Source organism: Scomber scombrus, chromosome 23 (assembly GCF_963691925.1).
Source record: "Scomber scombrus chromosome 23, fScoSco1.1, whole genome shotgun sequence".
NCBI classification, from domain to species: domain Eukaryota; kingdom Metazoa; phylum Chordata; class Actinopteri; order Scombriformes; family Scombridae; genus Scomber; species Scomber scombrus.
In genome coordinates, this window is record NC_084992.1 from 2,768,658 (window position 1) to 2,784,060 (window position 15,403).

General features: G+C 36.7%; 1 protein-coding gene across 1 annotated transcript in view; it reads right to left on the reverse strand.

Annotated features, from left to right (window-relative positions):
- Positions 1–5,472: 5,472 nt before the first annotated feature.
- Positions 5,473–15,403, reverse strand: part of LOC134006306 (butyrophilin-like protein 10) — a 49,297-nt gene continuing 39,366 nt past the window's right edge. Inside the window, exons 2-7 of the mRNA XM_062445392.1 lie at positions 8,109–8,222; positions 7,417–7,758; positions 6,511–6,798; positions 6,295–6,414; positions 5,843–5,982; positions 5,473–5,499 (exon numbers count right to left, since the gene is read on the reverse strand). Of these exons, the coding sequence (XP_062301376.1) occupies positions 5,473–5,499; positions 5,843–5,982; positions 6,295–6,414; positions 6,511–6,798; positions 7,417–7,758; positions 8,109–8,217 (1,026 nt within the window). The 5' untranslated portion in view covers positions 8,218–8,222. The remainder of the gene's footprint in view (positions 5,500–5,842; positions 5,983–6,294; positions 6,415–6,510; positions 6,799–7,416; positions 7,759–8,108; positions 8,223–15,403) is intronic.

Sequence of the window (15,403 nt, forward strand, 5' to 3'; positions counted from 1 at the left end):
CTGACGGATGGTGTCTTGGTGTAAAAAAAATTAGACAAACCTTTTACATAAAACAGTTGGTGTTGAATGTTCTGAATGGTTTGTGCAGTTATAGTAAAGTGTTTTAAAATGTTACTGTTGTGCACTTGTGACAGATTTGAAGAAGACATTTTCAGAATGTGAGGAAAAGTTACAGAGGAAAGCCAGCATGGTCGATGCACTAAACTTAGAGAAACAAGCACTTGAGAAGCAGAAAGATCAACTGAAATCACAACTGAAGGAAGTGGAGAAAAAGAAGGAGGAGAACAAGAAGAAACTTCTGTCAGTGGAGAACAAAATAACTGAGGCTGAGAATGTAAAGAAAGATAAAGGGGGATTGTTAACAGAAAAGGAAAATCTAACAGATGTCAAATGGAAACTAGATGAGCAAAATACAGACTGGAAGAAACTAGTTCTAAGTGTGGAGCAGATGCTGCAGAGAATAGATGTTTTAGTCAGTAGTGACCAAGTACAAGAAACTACAGCACACGACAATCCAGTGATTCAGCTGCTGGACAAAGGAGTAACAGAAGAGTGAGCTTTAAGCTTCAGTCAAAAGGCAAACTCATTGAATGTATAATCTAATCTATATTAGTTCAGTTTCATTTTTTTCTGCTGATGATAGTAACTTAACCCTTCAACAGGCAGGAGTGGAAAATGAGATGTGAACATTATTCGTTTTATTTACTTTGATATTACTATCTCATTTGCACCTAAGTTAACAATTACGCAAATAATTTTAAAAGTATTTTATATATTTTGATTTTATGAGTTGTATCTTCACCAGGATATGTTGCCCCTATTAAGGTATAAAACATGTATGTGTATTATGTCCTGCACGTTGCCTATTTAAGGGTTAAATGGTTTCCTTGTTCTCTGTACGTGTTAAGATATTTTACAACTCAATCTTTAATAGGAAATGTAATGCAGAGTTGATTATTTTTTTGTGCCGTTAATACTGCATGTTAACAAAATTTAATAAATGTATCTATAATTAAATCTGCCAATTAAAGACCGTGTAAAGTGAATTCAGACATTTTCTTCTAAACACGTTAAATAGGTCATAAATGTATTTCTAAAAAAGGTGTAAAAAGCATTTCAACCATTTAGATTTGAATTGTGGGGCTAGGCTTCACAAACTGTGATTCAAGATTTCTGTGTCTGGATTTAATGGGCGGGTCTGAAAATCACTGCTGCGTTACGTAACCCGGTGGTGTTTAGCATAAAAATACTAGTATAAATACATTCAGGTCACACTACTACTACTACAGTCTACAATTATCCAGTTAGCTGAGTTAGCCGCCGAGCTAGCTGTCGAGCTAGCAGCTGAGTTAGCAGCAGAAAGCTCTCAGACCTAGCGTCCTTGTTTCTGGTAGAGGTGGTGACTTTGATTGACAGGTGACACTTGATAGGGGGCGGGGTTTCAGCAAACTCGGTGGGCACTCCCACAGCGTTTGGGAGAAGAGAAATAGGCTGACTTTTACACAACTTTGAAGCCTAATTTCATATATTTGGCGATTTTTTTAATCATTCAAATTTGGCAGGGTGGTTAACAACACACTTTGTGTAATGCTTTAAACTGATAACCTTAACCAAGTGTTTTATAGTAGCCTGAATCTAACAACATGAGATGCAATGATAGTCTCTTGTGTTAAAATAAAGTGCTTTGAATGTTCAAATACACAAAAACACAAATTCTAAGTGTTGGGTTAGGGTTTTATCTCACCAGTGTAATATTTTGTTACCTATCATGATTTTGGTTTTACGTGTCTGAATAAATATTTACAATTTAATAGCTTTGTAAATAAATATAGATAAATGATTAGAAAAAAACATACCATCTTGTTTTTTGTTTCTTTTTTTTTCAACAATTTTCAGATAATCAAAAATTGTGCCTCTTTGGAAACACCTTTGGGAGATTCTAGACCAACATGTTGACAGCACTATATCAAAACATTAAATGAGGGAATATCTTTTGGAAGAATGGTGTTCATCCCTCCAGTAGAGTTCAGAAACAGTGGAATCAATAACAAGGTGCACTAAAGCTGTTCTGGCAGCATGTGGTGGCCGAACATCTTGCTACGATACTTTATGTTAGTTTTTCCTTTAAATTGTTCTCTGTCTGTAGGAGTTAAGGGCGTTGTTAATAGTTTTAATTTGGTTAAACATGGCTTTTATGGCTGCAGTAGACAGATGGTGTATTACAAGGTTGACACACCTTCTATGTCATTACAGATGACCAGGGTCAAAGTATTTCAAAGAAGGAATGTGTGCCATTGGTTGAGGAACAAAAAAAGATATGAGATTCTGCAAATTCAATTATTAATTTCATAATGTTTTATGGTAAAAGCAGTACAGCTGTTACAATTAATGATTATCTGTGTTTCTTAATGTGTTTGTAATTTTCTTGACTGTGATGAAGTTATGTTACCAACATAAAATGTTATCCTTGCAGAATTGTAATTGAAACAAATTGTTATATCATAGAGATTTTCCAATTCCAAATTAACTTCAAATATTTCAGAAGAAAAACAGAAGTTCCTATTCCTAAAAAAATCGGTTGCTTTATGTACAGTGGGAAAGTAGTGACATAGTCATAAACTGGCATTTTATTGCTGGATATTGTACAAACAGTCCACAGTGGAACCATTGTGCAGCTTGTTAATGTTTTACCTGCTTTATTGCAGCACAGTGTCTTTTGAAAGAAATACCCAACGGTTACAGGAAACCACGGGAGAGACAGCTATGAATAAAATTATTAAAAACACAACAAAAATAATCAAATTAATTGACGTGAAGCAGAATTAAATATAAACGGACAAAAAAACATACAGAATACAGTTTCAGTGCAGTGATTCAATGTCCCAAACTGGAAACAAAAAGGAAACAATGAAGCACAGGAGGCTTTTAAATTTAGATTTGAAACATTATTGCACATTTAAGATTATCAGGAAGTTGGTTTCTTTCATGCAGGTCTTGGACTGGACCGGACCAGATTGGATGTTCCTACTTGTACACTCAGTGTAGTTGGTATTGTTGTTATGATTTAAGGTATTATAGCTGGTTTCATTAAATTATTTTACAGAACCCAATGATGCTTCACCTGAAGGAGATGCTGTCTAAATGTGGACTCACAGCCTTCAGTGTTTCAGTTTTCCGTCATGCTGTTGTCCTGCTACTCCTGACTGACTGCTGTGGAGGTAACTGACACACAAACACAACAGAAATAACCTGGTTTATGTTATAAGGTAAAAAAAAAATGTAAATAAATACATCAGTACAGTGTGACAAATGATGAAACATTGAGACATTTCATTAAAGCTCTCAAAAGTGGAACGCTCTGATAATGAAAATACAGTTGCTTCGTTCCAGATCTGAATAAAGACTCTACTGTTGAGCTTGTTGTTAGTAAGTGTGCAACTGTGTTTAACTGCCCATAACTACTGCATGCTTCATATCTTTACTGCTTTTTACATGAATGAGTACACAGATCTGTATTACAGCAGCAACTTTAGTGGTATTGGGTTCTCTGAATACATTGCTTGTCTTCAGATTGGAATTAAATGGGTTTTTAAAAAAATAGTCAGTCATGCATCTTATAAGGTTTTACAAAATATATGCTCTACTTAAAAGTTCCCTTATCAGTTTCTGACCTCTAGTGGTAATATGGAGCACTGTTTCATCAGTGGATCCCTGTTTTGTGTTCTTCATGCATTCATATGTGCACCCAGATAACAAGATGCAGAGTCCTGCCAATGTTCACTGTTGATCTACAGGTGACAATGTTCCATTAAAGACAGCAAAGTAGACTACAAGATAGTGAAAATGGATGTAAATAATAAAGGAATAAAATATTTTAAATACTTAAAATAGGAAAACCGTGAGAAAAGGTCCGTCAGTAGGTTTAGTTAGCCATCTACATAAAACAAGTTGTGCAGTTTGATAGTCACTATGAGATGGACGATTGTGACAAAAGCCATTTAACATTTGCAGTTGCAGTGGCTTTTGCAGTGAATGAGCAGTATACCAAGATACAACAAAGTTTAATAATTAATACTGAACAAAATACACTGATTAAACCCCAACGTGACTTACATAATGTAAGAATGAATGCAATCGACATTTATAGTTAAGTTATATTCAGTTGAAATGTTGTTTTTCCAGGTAAAAACTCTAGTGGGATAAAAACACTGAATGTTAAATGTTGTTTAGACCTCCCAGCAGCTGTGTCTGAGGATCTTATTTCTTTGATACTGGTGGACACTACTGTGAAGATGTTTTTGGTCTCTTGAGTTACAGAGGTAAATGTTATTAAACTATTTGCTTGTAACATACTAAGTGCAAGTTCTTCACTGGCATTCCTCATAAGGTGAAAATCTCATTAAATACAGTAAATATAAAATAGAGGGGTGTTTTATAAGCTGCAGTCCTACTCAAAGTTCAGTAAAGAACATAAGGCCTTTTCCTCTAATGAGTGGCGCTGCAAGGGATTTTGGCCCCCATGAAAAGGTATCACATTGGACCCCACCACCAGGCACAGGCCGCACCAATCATGCACAATTGCTGTAACCACACCTCCAGAACCTATCTGACCCATTCAAAACCTTTAATTACTGTAACTGTGCAGGCTTTTTTTAACTAAGAATACTACCAGTTCTTATCACTGAAAAGGATTCAATCAATTTTAGTTTTTGTTGTAAGCATAATAAAACGTATTTCCTACAGAGCCCTTACAGTTATGTTATGTGACATGTCATTCAACACAATACAGCTCTCTTCCTCCTTCAGTTAGCAGTAAGGTAGAGCTGGTTCATTAATATGGGTGAGTGGTGATGATGGTGGTGGTGGTGGGGTGGTGCTTCGGGGGCTGTTGAACCTAAAGATGCATTTGTTGGTCCTGGCACCAAAGCAGGGAAAACTGATTTAGTATGAACAGCTGCTTATCTGCATTAATTAAATGTCAGATAAAAGAAATGCAATCACTCATAATTGTCTGTGAAGATATTGACAGTGACTAATATTAGATGAGCAAAGGTAACATTGATGTGATCACATTGTTCGCTGGCAGCAAAAGCAGCGGCTTGGCTCTCTCACGTCTGTGTGGTTATGTTTGTATTCTTCCATAATGAAAATTTGCATTGATGTTAATAATACACATTTTGAAATATTCAGTTTTATGGAGACGAAAATTCAAAATTTTGGTGAGAAACACAAAGGGTTAGGGTTAACTGTTTCATGTTACAAAAACCTCAGTGACTTTAAGTTGTATTGTACTGTTACAGCAAGGACTTATTTTATTTTTTTTAATTATTTTTAAACAACAGTCAAACACAATAAAAAGTCAATAAAAAAGATGAAAAAGATTAAAAACAGTGAGGGAAAAAGCCTTTATTTTCAATGAGACAATAAAATTAGCACTGAAGAATATAAAAACTATATTGTCATACAATATCCTCAAAACAGCACCACTGTATTCAAAACCTACAAAAAAACACTTTATAATTTACAGTTAAATGTTATGATTGTATCTTAATGGTTGGTGAATATACTTCAGACTTTAGTTTGCATCTTTGTTCTTTCAGTTTCAAATCTTTTTTCTCTTCATATTGTTCTCCTCTTCCTTTTATTCTTCCTATTCTTCTGTTGTTTTGATCATACTCTGTGTCATATTTAATAGTTTCTCTGTGTTCAGTACAAGTTTATCAAGTACTTTCACTCTTTTTTGCACGCAGCCCCTGTACTGCAACATTATTTCTTCCAGCTTCATTGGTTGTGAACAAATCTGTTTTTGTTGTGAACAAAACAGATTTTCTGCATCTTTCACCAGTTCCTGTGTTGCTTCCTTATGAGATTCGAGTTCATCTTTCTGATTCTTCAGTTGCTGCTCCTGTTCCTTCAGTGTATCAACCATGTTGTTATATCCTATGAGCTGCTGTTCTTCTCTTTGTGTTTTCGTCTTGTTTTCTGTTAACAAACAGAGAGAGGAAACTGTTGAATTACAAGTGTTTGATTTATGCAGCTTTGCTTTTGCAGACAGTGGTGTTGATATTGAACAGGACAGACACACACAGCTGAAACATGACATTGACATTAAAACACTAAAAGTACATCCTTTATCCATATAGAATACAAATAATTATATTTCAAACCATTTTAAAAATGGATTTACATTGTATCACTTTTGTTGTATTAGTGCATCCACTGAAGAGATATGATATTATGTTAAGTTTAGAAAATTAGACAGGTCTAGAAGAAATAAATAAACTTGTGACTTACTGGTTTCATTTTGCCTCCATTTCCACACAACAAAGACAACTGCAAGAACACATGTGAAGCTAACAGCCCAACTGATGGCGATATGAGCAACAGAAATACACTGAGCAATGAAGAAATCACCTGAAAAACAAACAAAATAAAAATAACATTATGAAATTTATATCAAATTAAACCTCAGCTATGAAACAGTGTACATGATTTAGTAATCATTTCTACCTGGAACAATGATGTTTGTCTCTCTGGTCTGGTTGATGTTGGGCTGTCGGACTCTACAGGTGAAGTTGTTGCTGTGTCTCTTCTCCACAGTCACTCTGCTGCTGACAGTATAGAGACCATCAGGACCTCTGACTGTCGCTGTAGGTTCAGCAGAGAGGAGGTTTCCCTCACCGTCCAGCCAAAACACTTCAGGCTGTGGATACCAGCCTTTAGACTCACACTGCAACACCACTCCGCTGATAGATGTGTCAGTCCCCAATAAACTGATGGCAGGAGAGGAGGAAGCCCCTGATGATCAAAGACAGACATTTTAAGAGTAGTTTAAGGACCCAGTTATTCTTCTTTTTTTCTTTTTCTTTTTTACTGATGATTTGTAACATAGTCCACATAGAAATTAAAAGGTAACTTAGGCCTATATTTACACTCAGAATTACAAAATGTATTTCCTATTTTAAGAATTTAAAATATTTTATCTCTTCATTATTTACATCCATGTTTGTAGTAGCTTTGTAGCTTGTAGTCTACTTTCCTGTCTTTAATGTGACATTGTCACCTGTATGTGACAACATTGGCAGGACTCTGTAAGATGTTATCTGTGTGCACATATGAATGCATGAAAAAAAAACAACAGGGACCCACTGATAAACTAATACTCCATATTACCACTAGAGGTCAGAAAGTCATCAAGAAACCTTTAAGCAGACAGTATATTTTGTAAAACCTTATGAAATTCATGATTAACTATTTGATTCAAAAAATTTATTTTTACTCCATTCTATTGATCTTTACTTTCTTAACACTGCTGCTGTTGTACAGATATGTGCACTTATTCGTGTAAAAAGCAATAACTGTAAATATATGAAGCATGCAGTAGTTATGGACAGTTAAACACAGTTGCGGACTTACCTACAACAAGCTCAGCAAAAGAGTCTTTCTTCAAATGTGGAAGGTAGCATCTGTATTTTCCATTGTCAGAGAGTTTCACTTTGGAGAGTTTTAATGAAATGTCTCCATGTTTCAGTCTCTCGATGGACAGTGATGTTCTTCCTTTGTAGGATGAATGTTGCTCATCGTGGAGGTCTTTACCTTCATGCCACACGTGGACAAACCTGGGGTTCAGGTCAGGTCTCGACCACTCCAAAGTCATACTAACAGCATCTGTAACTGGCTTCAGATTGCATGGCAAAAGGACATCATCACCAACTCTTACTATTACTGGCTGAGATGGACCAACTACCTGAGACTGACCTGGGAAGAGACATAATGTGGTCAGATTCACACAGGTCTATAGTGTTTCATATCTGTGAGGTTGAATTTTCAACAAAAGAAATAAGTATTTCTCCTGTCATCTGTATGTCTATATTCACTTGATTGCATCACTTTATTTTATTGGCAGTTCCAAACTGGACGGCTGACAACTGACAACCTGATATAAATTAACTTTTCTCAATTGTACAGTATAGAAACCTTCAAATGTTCTAATTTTAGTGCTTGCCACAATGTACAGATACACTTGTACACTGGGAGATGTTTCATTAAAAGCTTTTACCTTTTAAACACACACCAAATTATTTTAGTTGTGTTTGTGTGTCAGTTACCTTTACAGCCGTCTGTCAGGAGTAGCAGGACAACAGCATGATGGAAAACTGAAACAATGAAGGCTGTGAGTCCACATTTAGACAGCATCTCCTTCAGGTGAAGAATCATGGGTTCTGTAAAATAATTTAAAGAAACCAGGTATAAAGTCTTTCATCCTAAAGACAATACCAACTAGACTGAGTGTACAAGTGGGAACAAATGGTCTGGTCTGGTCCAGGACCTGCATGGAAGGAACCAACTTCCTGATAATCTTAAATGGCGGCTGGGGCTCAGGAGGTAGAGCAGTCGTCCTCCAATTGGAAGATTGGCGGTTCGATTCCCGGCTCCTCCAGTCCACATGTCGATGTGTCCTTGGGCAAGACACTTAACCCTAAATTTCTCCCGTTGCTGCGCCAATGGTGTATGAATGGTTAAATTCCCCCTGATGAGCAGGTTGGCACCCTGTGTGGTAGCTCCTGCCATCGGTGAATGAGTTGTAGTGTAAAGCACTTTGAGTGGTCGTAAAGACTAGAAAGGCGCTATATAAGTATAGTCCATTTACCAATGTACAATAACTTTTCTAATCTAAATTAAAAACTCTCTGGCGCTTCATTGTTTCCTTTATTCAGTTTGTGATATTGAATCACTGCACTGAAATGGTATTCTATATGTTTTTTGTCTGTTTATATGTAATTATGCTACACTTAATCATTTTATTCATAGCTGTATCTCCCTATCATGGCTGCCTGTAACCGTTGGTAATTTCCTTCAAAAGACACTCTGTGCTGCAATAAAGCAGGTAAAACATTAACAAGATCCACACTAGTTAACTGCTTGTACCGGCAATAAATTGCCAGTTAATGCACATGAACATAAAGCAACTCCCTTTTTAAGGGATAGAAACTGCAGTTTTTTTCTAATACAGAGGAAATATTTGAATTTCAGTTGGAAGTGGAAAACCTCTATGATATAACAATTTGTTTCGATTACAATTTCTTCAAAGAGAAAACAATTGATGTTGGTAACATGAGTTTCTCCCAGTCTAGAGAATTACAAACATGTCAACTGATCATTAAATGCAGTTTGTTACATAATAAAAAATCACTATAATGTTGAGTCTATCCATATCAAACACTTTAGGAAAACATAGACAATCATTAATTGTAACAGCAGACCTGCTTTTACCACAAAACCATTATGAAATTATTATTAAAATCCTTAAAATAATTAAAATAAAGTCGTTGAGAGCATTACTAATGTTAAGAATTAAGAGATAAGAATCGAATTAGCAGAATTTCATACCTGTTGTGTTCCTCATCAACTGGTTAACCCACACAGAAGTAGTTGCATGTTCAAAGTCCTCATACTTTGAGCCTGTCTATCTGTAATGACATAGAAGGTGTGTCAACCTCGTAATACACCACCTGTCTGCTGCAGCCATAAAAGCCATGTTTAGCCAAATTAAAAGTATTAGCAAGGCCCTTAACTCCTACAGACAGAGAACAATTCAAACAAACAACATAAAGCATCTTAGTGAGATGTTGGGGACCCACATGCTGGAGGAAACAGTTCCAGTGCAAACAGTGCACCACGTTATTCATTTTATTGTCTATGAACTCTACTGGAGGGATAAACACCATTCTGTCAGACTCTGTATTTTCTATTGTATTGTACACTTCCTGTTTTATTTTGAAAGTCTAGTCTTCCCCTGTGTTGTCAGTTTTACTTCCCCTCTTTGTTCTTTTTCCCCGCCTTAGTTGATATATATATATATATATACCCTGCTGAAAAAAACAGCTAGACCAGCAAGGCCTTGCTGACCAGCTTGATCAGCCTTGCTGGTATAAGCTGGATTGGTTAGCTGGTCTAGAGGGGTTTTGGACACTTTGGCTGTTCAGACCAGCTTGACCAGCCTTGTTGACCAGCCTTGTTGACAAGCCTGACCAGTTTGCTGGTCTAAGCTGGTTTGGTTAGCTCTTCTAGAGGGGTCAAGCTGGTCAGGCTGGTCTGAACAGCCAAAGTGTCCAAAACCCCTCTAGACCAGCTGGTCTAGACACTTAAGATGGGCAGGGTTGCTGGTTAAGCTGTTCAAGGGTCATACTACTGCAAGGCATATTACTGGCTATTACAATTAAATGATACATGTTCAATATGTTTTCCCTTTTTTCTGTTAACCCATCAATAACCAAAATGTATGAAAAATATGTTAAATTAAAATAAACACGAAAACATGATCAATTTACACATTTATTTGGCAGTTCAATATAAACTTTGCAGAACAGTGCAACTACTGCATCACAACTGGCTGTGGTGCCCACCTGCCTCAAAAGTGCCACCATCATTCCTTTCCCCCGAAAAAAACAAATCCTGCCGGCCTCTCTGATTTCCGCCCTGTAGCCCTCATGCCTATAGTGATGAAATTTTTTGAACGCCTGGTCATGCAGCACATCAAAAAATGCCTCACTGCTGACCTGGACCCGCTCCATTTTGCTTACAGAACAAACAGATCAACAGAAGATGCCATTTCCACCATGCTCCACCTCACGCTGTTTCACCTTGAGCAGAAGAACACCTACGCCAGGCTCCTGTTCATAGACTTCAGCAGTGCCTTCAACACCATCATCCCACAGCAGCTGGTGGAAAAGCTGAAGCTGCTAAAGGTGGACAACAGCATCTGCAACTGGGTCCACAACTTTTTGACCCAGCGGGAGCAGACAGTCAGGGTGGGCAGCCGCACATCAAGAACCATCACAGTGAGCACAGGCTCTCCGCAGGGCTGCGTCCTGAGCCCTCTGCTCTTCAGCCTGCTCACCCATGACTGCACTGCCAGATTCTGCAGCAACTACATCCTGAAGTTTGCAGATGACACAATGGTGGTGGGCCTCATAAAGAACAACAATGAGTCTGCATACAGAGAAGAGGTGAAACAGCTAAATTCATGGTGCAGATCTCATAACCTCTCCGTTAATGTGAACAAGACCAGGGAGGTTGTGATAGACTTCAGGAGGGCTAGCAAACAGGATCATGCACCACTGCTCATCGACGGGACTGCTGTGGAGAAGGCCAGCATTGTGAAGTACTTGGGGGTTCACATTGCTGACGACCTCACTTCAACCACCAACACGGCAGTCCTCAAAAAAGCTCAGCAGCTGCTCCACTCCCTCCGCAGACTCAGGAAAACAGGCCTCCCCACTACACACCACACCACCTTCTACAGGGGAACCGTGGAGAGTGTCCTTACCTACGGCTTCACCTCCTGGTTCGAATCTTATTTTTCTTGTGTATGCAAAGGCACAGTGAAAAATGACAATAAACTTGAACTTGAACTTGAACAACTATTTCGGAAGCCAATGATAGCCAGTATCCAACTCACACAACTGTGGTGAGAAAACCTGCAGTGTACATAAACTCGGAATGGACTTTACCAGAACTGCAACAATTTATTACTAGTTAGTTTCCAACTACGAAATGAATCACTAACTTCTTGAATTGATTCATCATCTGAATTTATTTGAGACAAAAGACATTTGAGGATACTGTCTTGACCTTTGGGAAGTGACCAACATTATTCACCATTTTCTAACATTTCACTTTTTTGTGAAATATATATATATATATATATATATATATATATATATATATATATATATATATATATATATATATATATATATATATATAACGCCCATTAGTTACACACACACACTATGTTCTCTGTTTTTATTTTTTCATGCACCGATGCAGACCAGAGCATCACAAGAGAGACTAGCGAGTTGATAACTGCCTGTAAAGTTGTTAAAATTACAATTTTGTTCGAGTTATCAGTTTGGAGGACTTCCGTACAAGGAAGAAGGATTTTTCTTGCCAAACCTGACTGTGTGAATATTGATTTTTGTCGAGTGAAAACTCCGGTGAGTAAATGCTATGAACGATTAGCATAGCATGCTAGCAATGCCGCCCACAGCTAATTATTTTATTGAATATGTCTACACTGTGTATAGTTATGTTTCTGTGACAACCAACCGGAGACAGATAAACATGTGTGTTGCAGTTGAAAATATATTTTATTGTGTATTTCTGTGGGGGAAAAAATGATATTTGTGTTGATTGTGCTAGCATATGCTATACAGCTAAGAAAGCTTGTTTAAACTAGTTTGAACTAGTTGTTGAGTTAAAACACACACAGCTATGTGCAATTGAGTTTACAGAAGATTCATTTCATTTTCTTGGGTAAAAACATGATTGAAAGTCATTCATTTCATAATTTGTGTACATTAAGCTCTGATGAGTTAAAACCATTTAAAATTCATACACATAATTGTGTGTTGGCTGTTAAAAAGTTATTGTGCAGCTGTATACAGTATGATACTTTGTCATTGAATGATTCATGTTCATTGATTTAAGATAAAAAAGAGAGTTAATACTGTACAGTTAAGATAAATAGATAAAAAGATAAATACATGAAGAAGAGAGATTAACGAGATGAATACGATTTTATTTAAACGAGATGCTACTACTACTGCTTTATGCATGTTGGTTTTTTTGTATGAGTGGATTCTGATGTCGAGGCAGAGCCTAGACCGGTGGATAGTGGAGTGGGATGCAGGCCTACAAGCGTGGAGGGTGTGACGTCAGCGGGAGCTTCACTGTGGATTGGAAAGAACATCTCTTCATAAAGATAAGACATAAAACATAAAATCACCCTACCCTGGATTTTAATCAACAGATTCAATTTCGGAGTAATTTTGAGAACTGCTGTGAGGCTTGGTTGCGCAGGCGCACTGATCGCTTGTGTTACTGCATGTATTTGAATTTGTACGATGTCATAGGAACAAAGAATGAGAATACGTTACCACTGTGCATGTTTTAATACATATGAAAATACTTTGAATAGTAATTGCAATTGTGTCTGTTGTGTTTTAAATTGAACTGCTGTAGACAAGATGTCAACTTCACTGACAACATAATACTGTGGGTGTTTAAAATGAATCAATTCTGACAGTAAGAAACAGAAGGAAAACAGTGTTGTCCCATGTCAGCCCTGTACTGTGTTGACTCATCCAACCACCCAAACCTCTTTCCTTTGTAGACTTTGCGGCATTATAACGATGTCACACTATTTCCTCCTTTGCTTCCGAAGGACAAAAGACACAACAGCCACTAGAGGAAGCTGTCACTTTAGATTAAACAAATGTTGAATTGGGGCCAATGGCAGTCTACATTTTACAGCTAGCACAGACAAACTCTCCTCATCAGCAACTGAAAATAAGAATAAAAACATTTTTTGTGGAGGGGAGCTTTGGTTTGATAAAAGCAGCATTTCCTCTACAAAGAATATTCTTCAGATTAATAAAATAGTGTTGCAAAGTAATAATTAATAATAAGTACAAGCTGAGTTATGTAGCCTAGCTCTTTGTTACATGAGTTTATAGTTATGTGGTAAGCTGTTAAATTGTCCAATGACCCTTCAGTGGCAATTATCAAATATGAATAGAAAAATAAAGACTTATACGTCCCCTCGGGTGTGAAAGACTGTGGTTTCTAACTTTTTTCTGTCTAAGCTTCACACATGTATTTGTAGAACTAACTAACAGGAAGAGGAGTGTCTCACCTATATTTTACTTCATGTGAGTTTCAGTCTGCTGCTCAGACAGTCAGCAGCAGGACATCATGGACGCTACAGCTCTCTGCATCAGACTGTGTAAGTACTGACTCTGTTTCCCTGTTTCTGTGTGAGATTCCAAAACAGAGAAATATATAAACTGAATTTGGTGGCTATTAAAACAATTATGTTTCATGATATATGACATAAATCCACCTATAAATTGATAATTTGGCTAATACAGCTCTCTTGCTTTGTCTCTCCAGTGATTCATGTGTTGATGTTGCTGGTAGCACAAGTTCACAACAGTAATTGCATTCAAAATGACGGTAAGCTGCAGATATTTCAAATAAGGGAAATGGTTTTAAACTGAATTTCCAGTGTAGATATACCATTATCCATTTTAAGGAAATGATTAATTGTACACAATCTTAAAACATGACTTTAAATGCACTTTCTAGCATAAGCTGTAAAAGGCTAAGGTAAGGGTTAGCCTTACACAATGTTAACCATGGACTAGCCACTCTCACTTGCAGAGCAGCAAACTGAAATTTCAATGTATGCGTTTAGCTAATTAGGATGTGGCTGTTAGGCTGACCCACATAGAGGTAAAGCAGGTTTACTAGTTTAATTTGATCACTTAAAACACTGCATGTTTGAAACAAAAAGTTGTGGGGCATAATGTTCAATGTTGTACTTGTATAATAATATCAAGGGCACAATGCAAATAAATAGTAATTTAACAAAACGCTAATAAAAATATTGTCACCCATGTGGCTCTCAGGGATGTCAAATTGTGTGTTACATGCATTATTGCTGTTATTTCAGCAGCAGCAGAGTTTATGAAGTCAATCTGTTTCTTTCTCTGTTTTAGATGCAGCTTTTCTTCGTATTGATCCAGACAGACTGCAGTTTTTTGAATATGAGTCAATCTCTATTAACTGTGAGTTTAATGGCTTGACTGGAGGGGAAGTGATGAGGTCACTCAAGAAAATAAATCAAACAAATACTTCTAAGTGGATGACAGCAGCAGGACCTGTCACCATTAAACCTGCATTTGTATCGGACAGTGGAGAATACTGGTGTGAGGATGGAGATAGACAGAGAAGGAGAGCTGTCAACATCAGTGTCACTGGTATGTTCACTAGTTTGTTTAAGAGTGGAAAAAACTGCTTAGCATGCATACCCTTAGCAAAAAGTAGTTTATTCAAGTGTACTATGAGTATACTTATTTTATACTAAAACTGAGGCAGTATACTTGAAGTTTACTTTTTATATACTATATTTTATATACTTAAGAATAGTATAGTGAAGTATACTTGGCTTATACTGAAAAGTATAAAGAAAAGTCTTAAGTCTAAGTACATTAATACTAAGACTTATACTTATACTTTAATACTAAAGCTTATACTTGTACGTTAGTATACTTTTTACTTCTTTCTGCCACAAAGTACTAATACTTAGTATATCTTGATCCAAGTACAGAATAAGGTCAAGTCATTGACTTGTGCTGACATTTAATTTAGCAGAATAAAAATGAGGTATTACCCCTGTTATAAACTTATATGTTCAAGATCATATAGTATATAACTACTACAATGGCAGTATATAGAAGAGTGTACATGTGGTATACTTTAAGTAAACTTCAATAAAATAAAATGTGGACTAGAAGTATATACCTAGTACACTAGTAGTATATAGATGAGTGTACTT